The 22,330-nt window shown below is 40.9% G+C and overlaps 1 protein-coding gene across 1 annotated transcript in view; it reads left to right on the top strand.

Moving 5' to 3' along the window:
• Nucleotides 1-22,330, top strand: part of cacna1db (calcium channel, voltage-dependent, L type, alpha 1D subunit, b) — a gene marked incomplete at its 3' end in the record, with an annotated part of 67,229 nt that overhangs the window by 10,187 nt on the left and 34,712 nt on the right. The window contains exons 5-14 of the mRNA XM_080732637.1: nucleotides 2,234-2,337; nucleotides 2,736-2,905; nucleotides 13,686-13,760; nucleotides 15,855-15,942; nucleotides 17,548-17,574; nucleotides 19,356-19,516; nucleotides 21,101-21,326; nucleotides 21,566-21,773; nucleotides 21,895-22,015; nucleotides 22,257-22,330. The exon at nucleotides 22,257-22,330 is cut by the window's right edge and continues 50 nt beyond it. Coding sequence (XP_080588763.1) covers nucleotides 2,234-2,337; nucleotides 2,736-2,905; nucleotides 13,686-13,760; nucleotides 15,855-15,942; nucleotides 17,548-17,574; nucleotides 19,356-19,516; nucleotides 21,101-21,326; nucleotides 21,566-21,773; nucleotides 21,895-22,015; nucleotides 22,257-22,330 — 1,254 coding nt within the window. The remainder of the gene's footprint in view (nucleotides 1-2,233; nucleotides 2,338-2,735; nucleotides 2,906-13,685; nucleotides 13,761-15,854; nucleotides 15,943-17,547; nucleotides 17,575-19,355; nucleotides 19,517-21,100; nucleotides 21,327-21,565; nucleotides 21,774-21,894; nucleotides 22,016-22,256) is intronic.

Below are 22,330 nucleotides of genomic sequence, written 5' to 3'. Positions count from 1 at the left end.
CAAGAGTGGGGAAGAGGGAGTGACACACACGCGCACGCGCACACTCTCATGCTCACAGAGATGGGAGTCAGAGAGGGGGGGGGGGTTACTGAAGCAGCACCCACACGCACAAATCTTCTGCTCGCACATCACACATACAGTAGCAAACTCATTCTCACAGAGAAGTCATCAAATAAATGACAATTTATACTCAGACACAGCCAGAATCCTCTGGTAGGTTTTAAAACTTAACATTACAACATATTAAATTAATTTAGGCTCAGTTCCTGACTCCCCCACCTGCGTCGACTATACAGCGAAGGAGTGAGGGACAGATAGAGTAAACAGGAATTATCAATACTGTAAACACAACCATAGTCATATGGAAGGCTCTAAAATCTTAATGTTACAGTAGTTAAATTAATTTAGACATCAATAATTTGAGTTAGTTATTCTTAATCTTAAATCTTAACTTTAATTTCTCAGAGACATTTTAAAACGTCTTAAAAGTACTTAATATTACAGAAAACAGAACTGGTCAGTAACATAGTCAAAGATAAAAATATTGTTTCTCACTTTCCAATGGCTTGGCGCAAAGCCATGAAACTGAGAGACCCAAATAAACACAGTATTATCGGTACAGTGAACATAACAGTAACAAACTGACAAATACTGACCATTCATATGGTCCAGCCATAACAAGCTATAACCACAAACTGACTATGAGCACGGTTTTAATCAGGCTGGCTAGAAAGCACACGCCCTAGGTTATAAGCCCAACATATAATGACCATTCATAGGGTCCAAACAAACTGACAAAACAAAAACGACTGTACCGAAAAAGTTAAAAGTCTGAAAATATTTGTCTCTGCTTCCTCATGGCAATGAGAGGGAGAGAAACCAAACGGGAAATAGTTAAAAATAGATTTAAGGTGTTGATCACCACCTTGAAACGTTGTAAGATGAAACAAAGAGATTTACGACCATTCTGTATCTAGTAGATTGGGGTTAATTTACGACGCGTGTCAAACCAAAACATTATTAGGAGCTTTCGGAATCCTCCAGACGGGGAGAGAACATAATTCACAAATCATATCAATTATCATTACATTAACATCGTTAATTCAAAATTCAAAGACACGACACGTTACGGGGACTAAGTAAATATGTACTTATCTTAATCAACTTAGGAATTTGCCAGGCGTAGAGATCCAGGTGCAGCCAAGGACCGGGGGAGTATCCAACCTCTTGTGTCCGACGGTCCAACACGGTCCGCTGCTCCCGGATGTCCACGCAGGTTCCACATTAATCCAAAACTCAGATAACACTGTTGTCCAATAAAAACCTTTGTCTGAAAATGCAGCAATGTAGAGATTTCCCTGGCTGGTACTTTTTCATACGTGTTGCAACATTGTTCCACCGGGGGAGAGAGTGAACTTTAAATGGCTAACAGCCCTGAACACTTATCCGTCCCTCAGTCGGCCAATGTTACAAACAGTATCCTCGCTCGATGGACCATTATTATTAGATAAATTATTAATGTTAAACAAGTATGGATCTATAAATCCATAATTAAAATAAGACAAAGAGACCAAAGGACAGTCCATAGATTGCTGTATTTTGAGAGGAGTCAGACAGAGGAGACAAACAGTGAGCGTACCATAGCGGCAGCTTTCTAAATCTCTCTCTCCCAAAATGGAAGTTTAACATGTATATAAAGAGTACAGTTATGACAGTATAAGATCGTGGAACTCATTGATTCGTTCCCATATCATAACAAGGAAGTAGTAGGAACTCATTGATTCGTTCCCATATCATAACAAGGAAATAACAGGAAGAAAGTGACACGTAGTGTTGGTAATTTTCCACCACTAGTGACATACAGTATATCATGATTTCGTAGTCAGGGCAACCAAAGTTACTATGACCTGTAATCTAATAGCCTGAGCCCTACAGTATCCGACCAAAATGTGGTCTCTATACTGTACGCTCAGTTCATAATATATAACCTTATGGTCATATGAGCTTCATACACAAACATAGAATTATGTATCATAATTCTTATCTTATCACAGACACATCTTGATCACATGACTCTAGAGATGAGGAGTACGAATTTGGGTGAAGTTTGGACAGTATTGGTAGGAGTAGTAGCAAGTAGTAGCAAAAACAGTGTTTTGCAAAGGACATGCTAAATGGCACAAAGTCCAAACGTTAATCGTCCTGTTATAAAATTCTCCCCCTTTTTGTTTAGATGAACGATGCCATGGGCTTTGAGCTGCCCTGGGTGTACTTTGTCAGTCTGGTAATTTTTGGATCCTTCTTCGTTCTCAATCTGGTTTTGGGTGTCCTGAGCGGGTAAGCATTTTGTGTTCATAAATACTGTGTGTGTGTGTGTGTGTGTGTGTGTGTGTGTGTGTGTGTGCGTGTGCGTGTGCGTGCGTGCGTGCGTGCGCGTGTGTGCGCGCGCGTATGTGTGTTGAATTCCTAAGGTGTGCTTTTAATTCTCTTGCCTTATGACTCTGTTTGCTCTCTTAGCTTATACTGTATGTTGTGTAAGTTGCATCTTTTTGTACTGCTGGTGCTTCTACCCTAAACAAGGCTCGTAAAAAATGTACCTCAATAGGCTCTCTCCTGTATAAATACAAAACATTAACACTGCTAAACAGATTTTACCGTGTAGATTTAGCACAACACAATCTCTGGGCGTACCTTTAGTTGGCGTGTTAACCGCTCCTCCATGTTGTACATTCCAGAGAATTTTCCAAAGAGCGAGAGAAGGCCAAGGCCCGCGGAGACTTCCAGAAGCTACGTGAGAAACAGCAGCTGGAGGAGGATCTGAAAGGATACCTGGACTGGATCACCCAGGCCGAAGACATCGACCCGGAGAATGAAGAGGAGGGAGACGAGGAAGGCAAACGGAGCCGTGAGTTCTTCTCTTCTCATATTTAACGCAGAGGAAGTGATCATATGTAAAATAAAGGGCCGGCCTGGTGCGCAATGTGGTGATATGCTATTAAGAAGCTTGAAAAAATAGAGCATAGCGTTAAGACATGGTCGAACCTGCTTTTATGCGCTAAAAGACATGTTTATTTGCCCAAATGAGAGGACGCTGCCTCGCCGCGCCTCCATATTCCTCATGCACTGTATATTAAGATCTTGGTCAATTATGGTCCAATTTTAAAAAAAGCAGATGGCAAAATATTCCTTGGGAAGTGTACATTATTGTTCTGTATCAGCCGTGATTGTATTGTCTCCATATCAAACGAAATCAAGCTAATACACGACTTCAGGGATTTATTCTATTGTATTTATTTAATCATGCTGGTTCCATTAAGGATGTTTTGTTTTTGCTTGCTGTCTTTTGTGTACAGTAGAGCCACAGCTGACACGGGAATGGAAAGCAGAAATCCACAGGAGCGTTGATCTGTTTCAAATTTAAAAATCTATGAGCGAATCAATCTGTTGTGTTTTTCTTTGCTTATAGTCTTATAGATAGATGCACGATTGCGATGCGTCGTGCCACTCAGAAAAAAAATACATACATATGTTTTTTGGACACATGTTGTAGCTTGTACCTCTGTTTATTTGGATTGGCGCATGCCACGCGTATCAGATGTTGGAAGCAAATAAAAACAGATTGATTCGTTATAGCTCTGTCAATTATAAAGCGATATTTAAAATTAAAAAATCTCCAAAATCCTTGGAGAGTCCCACATTCATGACCAATGACTAATTGTGTACCTATTAAATCTATAAATATTTAAACGTTGGCTATTTGAAAATAGCCGATCTACCAGCTCATAGTGCTCCTGTCCAAACTAAGTTGCCTTTTCTTTTTTTTTTCTATCTTTACAATTTCGTCTCTATGTGGCACAGACATTATCCAGAGTGACATGCAAGTGTGATATCACTGATATGTGAATAAGCAAAGAAAACAGGGACTACACTCATTTAATAAGGTGCAAGGGAGAATTATAGCAGAATCTTCTTAGCGCGGCGCCCAATACCGCCAGTACCCTTGTGGTTACTGGGTTAGTTCTGTTTGTTGATACAGTATACTACTTCTCTTCAGATATGAGTCTTATGTATGCAAGGCTACGAGTCGAGGATGAAGGTGTGTGGTAGTGAGTGGGGGGCTGTAACAGTTGCTTGGTTTTAACAATAAGATTATGTATTATCTTCTATATTATAGTTGTATTGTGCCTACTGTCGAGTCTAAGATGAATACTTGAGCCTTACTAGCATTTTTATTATGTAAAAGGCCTTTTCTAAACGATGTACTCTAGCCTTGTCACCATGACAACACAGAGGTAAACACCAGCGTTTGTGTGTGTGTGTGTGCGTGCGTTTGTGCGTTCGTGCGTGTGTGTGTGCGTGCGTGCGTGTGTGTTTGACAATGAATACTAATGCTGTGTGCATGAGCGGGGGTGAGTGCACCCAATGCAGGTGTATGCGTGTGTGTGGGTGCATGTGTCTAGTGTCTGTACTTCATGTACTGTATGTGTGATCTCTGGTCCTGTTGTTGAAGGTAGTTGTTACTGTGGGAACAGCCACTGTGGGTTTCCAACAAAATGTTCACTAACCCATGGAACTGAAATGAATAGAGCGGTCACTATGACACAACATACGTAAAATGAAGAGAATGGTCACAAACCAGAGCACTGTATTGAAGAAGCCTGTCTTCCAGTAATTGAAATCCAACCCCATGAAAAGGACATTTCAAGTCATTATGGACACTTAAGCCTCTATCATAGTCCAAGGTGAAGAGCTATCATCTCACGTGGTGTAGTTTTCTAGCTATCAGCTAGGCTTTGTAATACATTTTCAGGTGATAGCTAGAAAACTACACCACGGTGAGGTGATAGCTCTTCACCTTGGACTATGATAGAGGCTTTAGAGGTACCGCATTAACAGAGTCCAAGGAAATAAACACAGTACAAGAACATTTAAACAAAGAAAACTTAATCATACACACACCCTTAACTTAAGTTATAAACATCAATATTCAACCACAATTCAATATTATCAAACCAAAGAGAACAATATTTGACAAAAATGAATGAAAAGGCATTCTTGAAGCATATACCTCTGTGCAATCAATATAGATATAGATAATACAGAAAAGTCCAAAGTAATAAATTACTAAGAATAAAAGGTAGATGGAGAAGATTTTAATAACCAATTTATTGCTAGCTCATACTAGAATAACTAAATCATTAGCTGGTCAATTCAACTGTGCTGACTGGTTACTGTCATCAGCACAATTAATGTACTCAGATGTATGCTGTGTCGACAACACTCAAGCACACACATAGACTCTCTATCTTTATATTACAAAAGAGTAAGTGATCTACTTCCGGGTCATGTATCGCTAACTTAAATACCAAACCACTTGGCCAAGATGTACTACATATGTACTAAATATAGCTTAAAAATTCAAACACCCATGTCACCTTTGCAAGATGTCGTTTCCAAACCTCTGTATACAGTTGTATTCGTTATTACCCTCATATTTTGCCTCTGTATAAAATAGTCCGCCGGTCAAATATGTCCGACCGGAAACGTGCACTGCGGCACAATAGTTCCGCCACAATAGTTCCGCCACAATAGTTCCGCCACAATAGTTCCCCCCCCCCAATTTTTTTTTTTTTTTTAAACGTTTTTTTTTTTTCTTTTTTTTTTTTAACTAGATGTGAGCGGCCCGAAGGGCCGTGACCCTCTAGTTATTATATACCTGTAGAACATATACATACAGCATACTGTATGTACTAACACACGTGCACATGTACCGTACACACTGTTAGACACAGGGTTCCCGTCTGCCCAGACTTGTCCAGAATGAAGCATCATGAGTCATATGACTAATATGGAATTACGGGGCAGTAATCCAAATCCTCTTTATGTAAGCACTGTCTGTTTCTACGTCCGTCTGAACTTCACTCCCTCTCCCCATCTCTCCCTTCACCTCCTCCCCATCATCCCACTTCACCTGTCCTGTCTCTCCCTTCTGCTCTCCATCATTATTTGTAACTTTTTTGCAGCACAAGGTTATAAATTCCATAATATTAGTAGTAGTAAAACAATGGAATATTATTAATATTCCATTATTCCATTATTCCATTATATTAATATTTTTATTGGAAGTTTAGGCACATTCACATTTGTAAATATAAAACAAGCTTATACAGCAGTATGGAAAACAATGGAATAATGACCTTTCCTACTAATAGAAAATATTTTGTATGAAGAGGCAACAGCAAAATAATCAAATGTCAGACAATTTTACTTTTTGATTCTGTTGATGCTGATCGATGTTCAGAGTGATTTAAGTGAATTAGGACATGACTGATTATGAACACACTTGGGATGATTCCTTTCTGTTACTTGACAGACTCACTGACTTGGATCCCCCCTCATTAAAGTTCCCTCTTTGTTAGAACAGGCTTTCTCTCCCTTTTCTTCTTCTCCCTCTTCTTGTTTTCTTTGTGGAAGACCTTCCCGTCAGACTGCTTTACCCACCTCAGTTTGATGTCTGATGTTTCCCCCTTGTCCTTCAGGCTCTGTTTGAACTGAAAGACATAAATCAGAAATAATCTCCTGAGCAGACTCTGGTTTTCATTTCTTTGTCTGGAATTCATTAATTGACGTTGCCTTGTAATTTGTGTTTCAACAGATATGTATTACTTAAACAGTACCTGCTCCAAAATGGCCTCCTGTACTGCATGGTTGTTCAGATCCAGGGAGGAGTTTGTTTTGGTCAGTTGTATTCCTAACACTTGTTTCTTCACTGGAACTTTGAAAACAAATATCCAGTGTCAGTTTCAGCACATATTGTTATACTTCACAAAACTTTTAACCCTTTCTTTTGTCAACCAGTAATGGCCCTAGCTGCCAAATGAATCTAAATGTTTCAATAGAATAGCAAGAAGACCACCTCTCACAGCAGCTGTGCCAGTTACAGGTATATTCTTATCAAGGGACAGGTAGATTTTCTAAGAAGAGTACCCCTGGAGAAAAATAGGGGAGGGTAATGCCTTTCTAATTTTAGTCCAAGGGAAGGTGAGATATTTTATTTGAGTCCAATGGAGGGTCATACAAAGTTTTATTAATAAAATAGCAATTTTTTATATGCAGATAATAATGATTGCTCTTTCCGTCAATTATCATCAACAATGGCCATTATTTTTCAATGATCATCTTGGCCTATTTGACAGTGGAGAAGCATAATAGCTTGATGCATGTAACATTAACAAGCGTCAATGAGCATCAGCTGGACACACACACACACACACACACACACACACACACACACACACACACACACACACACACACACACACACACCTGCCTTCTGCAGCGCTCTAAACTGAAAGTGGCACATAATTAATGATTTCCTATGATTATGGTAAACTTACATTTCTTGTCAAACACTATACAGTAAGAACTCCCATAAATTTCACCAGCAAAAAAAAAAAAGTAATTGAATTTCTTTTACAGTCAGATAGAGGGTCACATACATTTTCTCCAGGGGTGCCCTTCTTTAAAAATCTACAAGTCCCTAACAAACTCTAACCATATGGTTAAAAATAACACATATCCTCAAGGAGTCGTGCCCCAATATTAATACCTACATTAATATTGATGCCAATTATTGCGACCGAAGGTCGCATTATACCCTGAAAAACCTTGTAGCTTGTCTGTCTGACTGTCTGTCTTCTGTACAGGAAGTGATGTCAGTGTGATGTCAGTGAGTCACAGTGATGTGGTACAGAACGACTCATATATGGGCATAAAAAGGATGTCACGTGACATCACTTCCTGTACTGACAGTCAGACAAGCTACAAGATTTCTCAGGGTATAAAAGTCCGTATATGGTCATTCCCAGAAAAAGAAAAAAACCTTTTATGCCCATACATGGAGATTTCTGATGTCATGACTTCCAGGCCGAAAATGAGAATGTTAGGGTACCCCCTTATGCCCATATATGGAGATCCACAGGCATCAAACCAAGGCCCTAACTCACCCAGGCCCTGCTTGGCATTACGTTTTATGCCCATATATGGAGATTCCTATATTGTCAATATTAAGGATATTATGTTATCAATATTAGCGATAGGGGCCTTTATGTGTGGAGTTTTCATGTCTTTATGTATCTCCTAGGGTTGATACCCTCACAAAAACATGAGCAAACTCCCCCTAGAATGACAACAACTAGAATCGTCAGAGAAACGCTGTGGTTGGCCAGATGACCAAGAATTGGCGCTACCTCACCCTTTTGTCTTACTGGTTTCTATTTAAAAGCGCATATCAATGCTTATTTTGAGATGTTAATGGGTGTAATGTAAGATATTTAGGACAAACTGAAACTCATAGCTTATGTTTGGCAAGGGAACCCATTAGGGAACCCATTGCTGTAAATGCTGCACTTTATAACCAATGCAACTGTGGGTCATCTCTTACCGCTGTAGCAGATGAAAGCACATATCCGTTCACAATACCAGTCTGCCAATTTGGACCCTGAGCCAAACTCCAGGGCAGCACAGTTCTCCTTTCGACCATTTGGTTCCCCTATATTCCAGTTACTGAATGAGTAGCTGCTCCCATCGGACCACTTCCAGTGGTCCCGAAACAGGCCTATCCAGGTCCAATTGTGGCCTATAATATTCCGTATCTCCTCATTCTCAGTCTGGTTCCTCACACTGGCCAGGTCTGTGTAGTTCTCCCTGCAGTACCGCTGAGCCTTGTCCCATGTCAGCCTCTCCTCAATGAGGACATATTTCCCTGTTGGCACAGATCCTGCACATAGAATGAATAACATGGGATGCTCAGGTGGCTTAAAAAATATATGTTTTTTCACACTTTTAGAGCATATCTGTAGTGATAATATGTAACAGTAGATGGCAAAAAAGTTTTTTGTGTTTGTGTATTATAACAAGACACTTACAGCCCTAAGTACAGCCCCTAAACAAAATTCAGGAGGTCAGAATGACTGACAGGTGCCTGCCTGTGTCAATGAACTTCAACTACTTCAACTTCAGCTACTCCCCGTGAGCCACTGATTTGCGTGGCTACCTCCTCCCCGCTCATCGAGCCAGTATGTTGCGCTGGCTTACCTCCTGTTCAGCCAATCACAAGCTGTGTCCGACACCTCATCTCCTATGAACACAAAATTGATTCCATAACCGCTGCCTGGACAGTCAGCCCACCCGTCTTTACTCTTCAATGAGTTATGGCCCGCCTAGTTTTTGACTGTCAAATCACATTCCTCCCAGGGCTATGTCCCTTCTTCGTGGACCGTTTCACTAGGAAATGTAAGTAGTCTCGCATAGCCAGACAACTATTCCACAATCTCAGAATGCTATATAGAGTCTGGAACTACACCTCCTGAACAGCGAGTAATGGAAGCTGGCATTTCCGTTCATGAAAATATATTTTAAAATGTCTTTTCTGCTAAGCAGCAAGCTAAATATGCTTTCTTCTTACCTTAACCCAGACTGTATGACGGGAGCATTTGCAAATCGCAGGAGTCAACAGTCTGGCCACGCGAGACTAATAAGGAAGTGGAGCAAGTGGAGAACTTCTGTTGCAGTGCGTCTTTAGGCGGTGCCATAGTTTTGTACTTTTTCAGTTTTTCATGTGTCTAGGAGGTTAGACCCCCTGGTGTGGTTGTTACGAGCAATTATGTATTCATTTTGTGGGTCAAAAGTGCCGGTCCAAAAACACAGATACAATTACATCATAGAATCAATCCCTCCCCTACCATGCACCCAACACTGTGGGTGTGGCTAACTTCAGCTGGGTCACAACCCACCATGACAACCAGGCATACTTAATGAGCTGGTGGGTGTGGCCACATAAAAAACAAATTTTAACTCTTTCTGTACACTTTTTGGGGGAAAAAGCTTCCTCCTTAATCATAGTAGCTGATAATCATGTTTTAGAGGAGGGAAAAATCATGGCACCCCATCTTTAACATTGCAATAACTATCTATCTATATTTTTTTCCTTTCAACGATAGATAGAAATATAGGCTACTGTGTTGTGAATAGAGCCTATAACCCCCAAATGCACTCTGTAAAATTGCATTCAAATGACAAAATGGCAATATTTGATTTATTTATCATTGTTTTCACAGAGAATCGCCTCTTTTTGTGTGAGTTTGTGCGCGTCATGTTTTCATTGCATTGTCTTCTCTGTCGCCCGTGTGTGTGGATTCTGTGGAATAAAATGCTGGGATGCCTCCCGTGTCTTCAATGAGTTATGGCCCGCCTACTTTTTGACCGTCAAATCACATTACTCCCAGCACTATGTCCCACCATCCTGGGCTGTTTCACTAGGAAATGCGTCACCATACAGAAGTGGAGCAAGTGGAGCACTTCCGTTGCAGTGCGACTTTAATCAGCAAATCTCAATAGAACAGTGTCTGTAGTTTTTGATCGTTGGATTATTGTATGGAAAAAGCAATCACTTTGAACATAAACTTGGTATTGGACCTAGACGCTTCTTCCTCCAGGGCAAGGCCATGAGTTGTAAACAACGGAAAATTATGAATTAGATGTTTGAAAACGCTCTCTCGCTCCCTCTCTGGAAAGCAATTGAATGGACTCGCTAGTGTGATGAAAAGCCAGCAAAAACATCTCACCTATGTCCTTGAAGCAGACTGCAAAATAACCTTCTGCACAGGGGTAATCATGCCATTCACCATTAGAATACATGAGTGTACAAAGTTCTGCTACGTTGTCTGGTTGTCCATAAGCCCAATTCCTGAACTTGTGCTCTGCTGCGTCTCTGTAGAACCTTTCACCTGCCAGTGACCATCTCCAACTGTTGACGGCATTATACAGGCCTATCCAGGCTCCCTTAAAAGAAATTACACTAAGGTCATAAATAATCGAATAAAGGTAGTTGGTATTGGCATAACCGTTTACCACATGCAGAAGTTACTTTGATAAAGACGTTTCATCAAAGTTTCATTTTAGGCCAACAAAAATAGAAAACAGACAAATGAGACCTGCAAGAAAAGGTATTAGGGGACAAGAAAAAGCACTGATGGTTTCTGCCAAATGGCTTACTTGATTCAATTAAATTGAATTCAATTGAATACAATATTGTCAAGGTGTCAAGTGTCAAAACATAAAACATAAAAGTATGTGTAGTTGGAGGGGATACAGTATTGTGTAAACAGAATCATATTGCAACTTGGAAAAACAGGCTTACAAAACCACCATGTTAATTTGCTGTGAGTTATCTACTATTACATTTTTCTTAGAGCCGCATCCCACTTCCAAAGCCATACCCGCCCCTTTACATCGACTTCAACTCATAGCTAGCTCCGATGTCGGTAGAACGCCATACACGCCCCCTTTACATCGACTTCAACTCATAGCTAGCTCCGATGTCGGTAGAATGCACGGCACAGCCGTCCGCTGATTCGCCCCCCGTCGCCATGGTGTGAATTGCTGGTATACCGTGAGGGCCCCCGGAGGGGGCCCGAGCTCTAGATTTGAGGGCCCCCGAAGGGGGCCCGAAATTCTAGTACAGTATATAGGACTACATGTTGGCATGTGTAGCTTGGTATACTGTAAATCTTTTTGAAGCAAATAGCATTAACCTTTCAGGATTTTGCACTCACTATTGCGACAATTATCAGCAGTTTTCCTAAACTATTTAAAATAGTGTACAAAAAGCCTCAGATTTCAAATGTGTTTAGAGGTAGTAGCTCCCTTGACTATCAAAAACATACAGAATAACCACTTTGAAATTAAAAGGAAAAAATAAAAAGATACAGCCTGTGAGGCAGAAAAGGGAAGAAAATTTTAGAAATATTTACATATTTATCATCAGGATTGGCACTGGCCAGCCTTTGTATGTCCACCGTATCATTTAGTGTCTTTATGTCCTCCAAGCTGTCTATGGTAGCCAGGTCTGTGAACTTCTCCCTGCAGTACTGCTGAGCATCAGTCCAGTTCCTTTTCTCATATATAACGTGGTACTGACGAGTGTGACATAATGAGAGGGTACAGAGCCCTAGGATTAAAAAAATAATAATAATATTACAATAGAATATATACTTTATTGTCTGCATATCTGAAAATTTGTATTAGACTTCATGAAAGTAAAAGCGGCCAAGAGTAGAAACACCATAAGTCAGAATGGTTTGGTTTATATTTACTATAGAAGAACCCAAAATATTAGCAATTTGGCCCAGTTTAACTGATAGTCATGTTCACATTAATACAGCAGACAATTAACAGCACTTACCTGTTATTATCACAATGCACAGAGTCTTCTTGAACAGAGTCTTCATTATAGTTTCTCTACTTCTGTCTCTCTATACTGTAGGTGACTGTACACTTAGAGCACAGTGTTATAATAACTGTAGTTGGTTGAGGAACATTGGACTTACATTATCTGCCTGATGTCCATGCAAATAGGCTTACTAAGTTGTCCCTACTAAGAATTTGCATGCATTCAGCTTGTTTCACGTTAGCTAAAGGTACAGTATGGATCTATTGTTTGCTTTCCAAGGCAGCAGCCAACCCCTTCTCATCAGTGCCAAGATTCCCAAGTATTTAATAGGAAGCTAGTATCTGTGACGTTACCCGACTCATATTGGTTTGACTACAATAAATTATTGACAGCCATATGTAATGACCCTCCACTTCTCCTTCATTTGGAGAACAAAGTCGACTGGATTGGGCACACATGTTATTACACACCGATTATAGAATAAAATGCAATAAAAATGTTCTTATGGATTGTCTCTTTATGTTAGGACCATCTTTTTAATCTGTATCTGCTGCTGTGTGTCCAAACATGTGCCTTTGATAAACAGTACCACCCTCACATCATTCCGTCAGGTCGCAGTTACTATCAAAACCTCGACCAGCTGTCCGTCAGTCATTCCGTCAGTCCGTCCGTCAGTCTGTCTGTCACACGTCTTTTCCCCTCATATCTCCGCAACCGGTGCCCCAATCCAAGCCAAACTTTGCACACACACTCCTTGCCTGCCAAACCACAACCTCCATCATTCTCACATGACCCTCTTCTAGCGCCACCATGAGGCTGGTTCTTGCAAAACACATTTATGGACACAGCTCCTACAATTTCTGGCCAAAAATCACGCAAATCGGTACACAGTATGTCTACACTCATGTCATCAACATGGATCTGTCCCATTTAGTGCCCCCTTCAGGCCGATTTTTTAAAACACATTTTTGGACACTGCTCCTACACATTTGCCCTAAAATCACGCAAATCGGTACACAGTATGTCTACACTCATCTCATCAACATGGATCTGACCATGTTGCCCTAAAATCATGCTGCGACCTGACGGTCGCTTATCTCCCGATAAGGGAGTCTTACTGTTTTTGAGCGGTGGTCACAACGCTCCTATACGTGGCCGTGTGTGTGGGTCTGTCTGTCTGTCTGTCTCCGTGTCTGTCTGTCTGTCTGTCTGTAGCCTGCAGTAACCTTTTCTGACCACACATGTTAAGGGAGGGGCGCTGTTGCACACACACACACACACACACACACACACACACACACACACACACACACACACACACACACACACACACACCACCGCTCAGTTCACACGAGTGTGATTTTTTTATACTCTCCCTCTGTCTTTATGTCTCTGCTGTAAACTTAACTAACACGCTGTCTGGCTGTGTAAACTGCATGTTTCTAATACCCAGGGGTCACGCTAGCTGACCTCGCTCAGAAGAAGAACGAGAAATGTGGCTGGTTCTCCCAGTCTACTGAAACACAGGGTAAATGTGTGTACAGTATATGCGTGCCTCCCTCTGCGTATGTGTTTGCATGCATGCATGGATACAGTACGTCAGCACTCATGTACATGCTTCTGTGTCTTTTGTTGGAGTCTTTGTGACGCATGTGTATGTGTGTGTGTACTGCATGTGTGTATGTACTGTACATGCACATACTGTATATGGGCGCATGAGAAAATATACATGAGTGGGTAGACGGTTCATCTTTTGAGTGCTAACTTGTGTCCCTGCCTTTGCTTGCTCGTGTCTCCTTGCCTCTGCTTGCTTGTGCTCGTCATATTTTTGCATTTACAGTATGATAGGTCACTGCCATCATTATCATCTTCATCACCAGGAGGAAACTGGTGATGAAACTGTTTACTTTTCTTACCCCCAGTAAGGCCCTGACAAACAACAAAGAGAGAACCGCTGTGTAACTGAATCAACAAGTATTTGTGACACAGGCAGCGCATTGTAGGGTACTCCGTTATTCACTTCTCATACAGTAACTTTTTAGAAAGCTACAGTCTATGGTTTGTAGTTTTCTCTAATGAGACGGATAACATAGTTGATGGAAAGAGGTAAATACAGCTGAGAAGGCATTGTGAAATCCAGTCCTTAGTCAGGAGGGAACATGTACTGTATGGATCCAAAGGAAGGGGTCTACAGTGGTGGTTCCCAAACCTTTCAGGTCGATACCCGAAAGAGAGATCAGACGTCTTTTTTCAAATGACAAAAAAAATAAATCATTTGATTCGATTTAAATGTAGGAAAAGAAAATGGATGGGTTGTGACCCATAAGAAAATGGTCTGTGACCCACAAATGGGTCCTGACCCACTGTTTGAGAAACAGTTTACAGTACCACTATGCTGCTAAATGAGACAGTTTAGACAGGCTGAAGTGATTAAATGGCCCATGTGTGAGATATTTCCTTGGCATCATCACTCATTTGTGAGCAATGTTGTATTGAATCCCTTCTATCTGTTGCAGTATAAAAAAAGGATATTTTGATGCATGTTGCAGTATATTATAAAGGATATTTTGATGCATGTTTGGGACATGCAGCTGTGATTATGATTATGTGATTATTTATTATTATCCCAGCAAACATTTTTAGGTATATTAGACGTTAATATACGTCTAAACTTATACTAGACGTCTAAGTTTATACGTATAAAAAATGGTCTACCAGAGGTATAAATATGCAAGTTTTTACCTGGGTCTAAATTTGTGAAAAAAATGCAGAGCATCAGAACAGAACTCAAGCACCAGAGGCAGCGAGACAATCAGTTTTTCACTACTTTGGACGGCCGTTAAGGTCAGTTTTTCACTACTTTTGCCGGCCGTTAAGGTCTAAATATAGACGTCTATTAGACGTCTAAATTTAGACCCAGGTATAAACTTAGACGTCTATTAGACGTATATTAGACGTCTAGTCTAAGTTTAGACGTCTAAAAAACGTGCATATCTCTGGTAGACCATTTTTTATACGTATAAATTTAGACGTCTAGTATAAGTTGTTTAGTGGGATGGTAGCAAGTAATTCTATAGTATATAATAATGGCCGTACAAAAAATGAAAAAATAAATAACTGAATAAATCATTTTGTCTGGTCTTTTTTGTCACAATATATTATAGGCCTACTAATTGAAACATGTCATCTTTTATCTTAGCCGATTTCTATGAGTTCTTATAAACAAGAAGGGGCCAGAAGATTCAGACAGAAAATGTGCTATACCTCTTTCTGAACGTCCCATCCATCTGGTATTTAAAAGGGGACATGCATCATGTATCAACCCCCCTGGAAAATATATACTATTACTTGCAAATCTATAGACTTCTCATTTTTCCACATTAACAGTGTCATTATTAAATTCCTCATATAGGTATTTGCCAAACAATATATTTGGGAATATTTTCGGAGCCCCGTAAATAGTCACCCATATATTTTCTATAAAATACAGTATATATATATTATTGAAATACATGATGTCTCATGCTTCTTTTCAGTATGGGATAAGGTGCAGGTAAACAACAACCAGCAGTAACTTCATAGCGTCTCACTCTGCGTCCTGTGTTTTTGTGTGATGTCTCAGCGAGTATGCCCACCAGTGATACTGAGTCGGTGAACACGGAAAACCAGAATGGAAAGAATAACAAAGTCCCCTGCTGCGGCCCTCTCTGGTGAGTCCCGCATTTTAGACATTTTAGACATTTAGCCTCAGCAACATGTAGAGAAATTATTATTATTAATAACTGACCAACCTGACCAGAATAATATTGTCACTGTCGGGCAGAAACCTCGTATCTCCAAGTTTCACATTTGTGCTTTTTTCCCCCCGTAAAGTAAAGCCCTGCTTCACCATACAAGACTGTCGCACAAGTAGCCGATCTACAAGCACGCAGCGGCTCACGATACTAGGCGTTGTGTGCTTGTAGATCGGCTATTTTAACTAATTTAGATGATTATTAAATAAATAGAAAATGAACGGTTTTGGACATACAAGGTTTCCACCCGACAACAACAACATGTTAACTGGAAAAATGTGTTCGCCAGGGCAGGTACTGTAGCTTATTGTGGGCCAGCAATGTTTCACGGCAATCGGACACTGCGTTCATGATTTGAGGCACTTTATTCAAAACGGACAAACTTTGACAATCTTAGCCAATCAGGTGGAATATGACAAATCTGATCCCTCTTGATCACTAGCCTCGCGTAGCCAGGCTTACTCATCTGCGAAGAGAAAAGCCTGGTCACAATATCAAGCAGAGACCGTTCAACTTCCGCCATGAGAATTTCACCTGAAGACTACAACGCATGACGTAACTTCCGTTAAACACTGCACTTCCACCACTTCCGCTAGAACCGGAAGTCATATTGTGGCCAGGGTGCTTGATCACATGATTATAGAGATAATGTGTACCGATTGTGATTGGCATGAAAAAAAAAAGCTGAAATCACCAGTGAATTATAGGAGAATAATGACCGCTGCGCTCTATAATGCACTGCTGCCTAATCAACAGCTTAGAACACCTGCTGCAGTCAGGCTGCGCTGTGTGAATTTAGTGCCGTATCCAACATGTCATCTATGTAAACAAACACACAGCGTCATGTACAACTAAATATTGCTCTCAAGAATGTCTTTCAAAACATTTGAGGCGAGAAATAGACGACGCAGTATCAGAAAATGGATTCTATTTGATCAGCACTTCCTTGTTTTCCAAGGCAACCGTGTTGCGCTGGGGGGACGCCCAGCACAACACTTGTGGAATACTTTCAGCCGTCTGTAAACAATGAAATACTTTGTTTTGTTTTTAGTTTTTAGTCAAATTATTAATTTTATTAATAACTTCAGGCTGATAATCAGCCTGTCGTGTTCATATGAACCCATAATCACCGCGCAGCAAGACGTTATCGCATACTTGTTGCGCGCATAATTACACCTTGTCTATTTTATGTGCTCTGATCTACTGGGAACTATTTGTCCTTTTTCTTAGGATCCCATCTTTTACTCTACCGCAACCAATTCAAGTTCTTTCTCTCTCTTACTTTACTACTGTTCTGTATGTTGCTCTTTTTCTTTTTCAAAATGGTATTCATATTACAGTAAGCTAATTCAGACCTTTCTGCCCTTCCCCTCTCTCTCTCTCTCTCTCTCTCTACCTCTATCTCTCTCTCTCTCCCCCCCTCCCACTCTCTTCTCACTAGTGCTTGAACCGTATGTTAAACATGTAATAGACTCTATAAAAATGATTGCCTTTAACACAATGACCCTCTTGTCCCCCCAGTCAAAAAATTACTAAATCCAAGTACAGGTTAGTATGGTGGAGGATCATTATGGACACTGCTGCATGGTGGACCTACTGTATTCCCTATCTGTCATTAATTGACTGAAATCCATTATCCATCTTGCATGGTTGATTTTTGACCTTGCATTTGCAGTGCTCTTTTTCAATTCTCCAGCAGCGTGTGGATAGTTTTAATCCCTTTTTAACCCACCCAAACAACCTTTGTGTGTTACGTTATATTTATGCCTTAAATGAACATTTCATTTTCCTGGGCAGGACTATAGGACCTCAGAGTAAGACATGTCACATGACATAGTTATGAAGCATCCTACAACTACGTTCAGTGAGGAATAGCAATTCTCTGTTCGCTGTTGTGAATGAATGGCAACAAAATGGAAATAATAAACATTTCTTGTACACATTTTCTGATAGTTGCACTACTTATCCAAGAGTATAGACCTTTCTACGTAGTTTAAAGAAGGAATCATTACATAAAATACATGCACACTACTCCAGTATCTGAAACAAACTAAAAACATGATCATAAATCTCATATATGCCATGCAATGACGCTATCAATTCCAGGGAAACCTATTTGCATGTTTTCTCATGCCAATAAAGCTCCTTTGAATTTAATTGAATTGAATTGCATGAATACAGCCTGTTTTGCATTAGTTCACATCATGCTCAGTCTTGGGAAAATTTATATTTCTTCTATATGAAAAGTGTATGGGAACCACGCCTTGGCCTTTTCTGTTCACAGTTTTATGAGTGCTATTCCATTGAAATAATGTATTGATCAAGTGTGACAAGCGTGTAACATCGATAGTGTGCATGTGTGTGATAATAGACTCTAGTCCTGCGATAAAAGCAGTGGCATACAGATGCCACTGGTCTGCCACAATATTGCAGAGAGTTGTGATTGTTATGTATAAACAATATGGACGTTATCCTCATACTACGTGTGCCAGTTATCGTTGCAGTGGATAGGCAACAAAGGCAGGCGATTTGTAATCACAAAATCATACATACAATTTCAGACACAAGAGATATTTCTGACCGAACAAGATACTTGGCTTGGTGTTGTCACGTGTTCCCATCCCATGCAGCAAATCTGTCCTTTGGCATGAGCAAGAGAATCACATCGCTTTTCCTTCAAGTTTTATATTGTTTTCACTTGTTCTGACAAGTGAAAGGCACATAAGGCTTTGTGAGTTTATCCTGTTTTGTCTCACCATTCCTCCAGTGTTGCTGTTGATCTCCATTCTCCCCCAGACTCTCTCTGAGGTTCTGCTTTGTAATCCACAATCCTATTGACAATGATCTGCATGTACAGTATATACACTGTATCAAATATGTAAACTTGTGCATGTGACATTTTTAACGTTGTCGTGCCCGTTAATGTAGTATATATCATGTATGTAATTATAAGTGTTAACTTATTATACATATATCACAATACAAATACTTTCTGCTTGTAGATAACAAAAGTTCTGATCCAGGATTTAGTTATTAGGCAATTTAGTAGAATACAAAAATGTAAAAACAGAATCACAGTAAGCCAGTTTCTGCTACACGATAAGCTTTTCATTGCTATCTTGCCACTGGCATTTGATGCTAATCTTTGTACAGAAACCAAAATGTTGAAGCAAAGACATTTTAATTCATTCTAGATAATAGACAGTCTTAATCTATAATGTGTGAAAACTGGATGTTCACAAAGGTTGGAATACAGGGTAGCTGCTGCTGCTGTGTCCTGTACTCTGAGCTAACCTCCTCTTCCCCCTCTACCTCTGTCTGTCTGTCAGTCGCCATTGGCGAAGGTGGAACCGATTCTGTCGCAGGAAGTGTCGTGCAGCGGTGAAGTCTGTGTCATTCTATTGGCTGGTGATCATCCTTGTGTTTCTCAATACTCTGACCATCTCCTCTGAGCACTACAACCAACCTGACTGGCTCACTCAAGTACAGGGTACGTGAACATGTGCACAATTTAGGCATTTAGCAGATGCTCTTATCCAGAGTGACTTACAGACAGTAAGCAAGGATAACACGAGGTAATACATCAAATGCATATATAAATAGTAATCTAGGATCATAGATAAACCATGAACCGAGCATCAGTCTAAACAGTATAATATAAAAAAAAAAAAAAAAAAAAATCTATCTATACATCTATACACACAGGTCTGTGTGCTTAACTTATAGTCATTCACACGGCTATGTCATGCTGCTGCAATACGTTGTGTGCTAGCTTGTAAATGCTCACTTCACGTTGTACCACGACACATTGGGAGCTTGTAGATGGGGCATTTCTGGCATACAAGATACAACGCAGAGAGACATCACATGATGGGCCAAGATGCCAGGGCCGAATTTATGTCCCAGTCCGGCCCTGAATCGATGTGACATGTTTCCTGTTTTGACTACAGATCCTCTCTGTACAGTATGTAGTCAAATAGGCCCTTATTAGCTCCTGCTTATGCTGTAGACGCTTTACAGTTTACATATAAACAAAACATGTACTGTAAGTGGATGACACCATCATCACCCTCGACACTGCCTTCTTTGACCTGAACTGAGCAACACTGTTGAGAATTTCATTGACTACAGTTTGGCATTCAACTTCGTCATCAAACGCAGTGATCCAGGATTAAACACCGCCCAGTGCAGCTGGACTGAACTTCCTGACACACAGTATACACCTGATGTGCTGTGGACTGGTGCCAACATCACCCCAACGCTGACTCCTAACACTTGAGCGCAACAGGGCTTTGGGCTCAGCCTTCTCCTGTACTCCCTGTTCACTCACGTCTGTTTACCACAGAGCTCAAAGCTGAGGAAAGCTCAGAGTACAATAACTTCCCTGCCTACAATGTTGCTACTGTACATAGAACAGTGCGCTCCTCTGAATGCAGATCCCTGCCAGGCCGGGTTGCCTACCCAGGACTGTGTAAATTGGGGGGTGCCGCCTGGACACGAGGGAGCTGCGGGGGAAATAGAGTTTGTATGACAGGCGGTGCAACTGTGCTTGTCCGTCGCAGCCCCTATGGGCAGCATTGAACACGGTTTGGAGGTTAACATGCAAATTCAAATTTGGGTATGATTAAATGTGAATTTACAATAGGCCTATATGCTTTCTTTTGAAATAGGCTCCGGCAACAAATTTGTGAAGGCAATTGCCAGTAATAGAGTATCAAAATGATACTAAATGACACATGACTAACTTGTTGGTGACATTTGTAGCCTGTGTGTCATCCCTATTGGTGTATTTTTTGCAAAAGGGGCCCCTTACAAAAACTTTGGAAGCTAGTCATAACCAATTGGAATGGAATCTGAAAAGTGAAACAGATAGGTCTACATCTTGATCACTTGACTACAGAGATCTGTAGTACTGAATTGTGTGAGTTTTGGACAAAAAGTGTGTTTTGTAAAATGGCAGAAAAGGCGGGAATGGGTGGACCTACCGGTACATTATATAGGAAGTGCTATAAAGTGTGTATGCTCATGCATATACTCACATGTGCACACACACGCTTGCTTTCTGTCTTTCCAGATGTGGCTAACAAGGTTCTTCTGGCGATGTTCACTATGGAAATGCTGGTGAAGATGTACAGTTTGGGGCTGCAGGCTTACTTTGTGTCACTGTTCAACCGTTTTGACTGCTTCGTGGTGTGTGGAGGCATCGTAGAGACCATCCTGGTGGAGCTCGCCATCATGTCCCCACTGGGCATCTCTGTGTTCCGCTGTGTACGACTCCTCAGGATTTTCAAAGTCACTCGGTGAGTGTGAAAGCTCAAAATAGGGAAAGTGAACGTTTCAAAGTGGTTAAAAGTATCGATAAAGCAAAACGTATTGATATAGTAAATAAAATAATAACTCATAACCTAGTGTAAACTATACATTGTAATACATGTGGTTAACTTGTCCAACGCACCTGGAGTTCTATTGTGGTGTGAGTGTGCATGTGCAGGATGGTGCTGTGTATTTTACCATATTGATCCGTTTTCCTTCTCCCCAGTCATTGGGCATCTCTCAGTAACCTGGTTGCGTCTTTGCTGAACTCCATGAAGTCCATCGCCTCGCTGCTGCTTCTCCTCTTCCTCTTCATCATCATCTTCTCCCTGCTCGGCATGCAGCTCTTTGGGGGAAAGTTCAACTTCGACGAGACTGTCACCAAAAGGAGCACCTTCGACAACTTCCCCCAGGCCCTGCTCACCGTGTTCCAGGTGACAAAGACCTCTCTTCTCTTCTCTTCTCTTCTCTTCTCTTCTCTTCTCTTCTCTTCTATTCTCTATCATTTGTGTTTCCTAATTTTTCACTAATGATGTTTATTACTCTGTTCCCCAGATCTTAACAGGTGAGGACTGGAACCTGGTGATGTATGATGGCATCATGGCGTATGGTGGTCCAGCCTCCTCTGGAATGGTGGTCTGCATTTACTTTATCATCCTCTTCATCTGTGGAAACTGTATCCTCTTCAACGCGTGTGCACTCACGCACGCACGCACGCACGCACGCACGCACGCACACACGCCCGCACACACACACACACACACACACACACACACACACACACACACACACACACACACACACACACACACACACACACACAAAGGAATACAAATGCATGTTTCAGTTAGTACAGTATATGTTGTCTAGTTTAAGGTTTAGGTTTTATGTATTTTTTTCCTGAGTCACACGACCAGACATCCTCCTGAACGTTTTCTTGGCCATCGCCGTTGACAACCTGGCAGATGCAGAAAGCCTCAACTCGGCACAG

This window comes from Nannobrachium achirus (assembly GCF_963921795.1).
Source record: "Nannobrachium achirus genome assembly, chromosome: 9".
NCBI classification, from domain to species: domain Eukaryota; kingdom Metazoa; phylum Chordata; class Actinopteri; order Myctophiformes; family Myctophidae; genus Nannobrachium; species Nannobrachium achirus.
The sequence above is the reverse complement of the archived record's forward strand: the minus strand, read 5'-3'. Positions and strand labels throughout refer to the sequence as shown.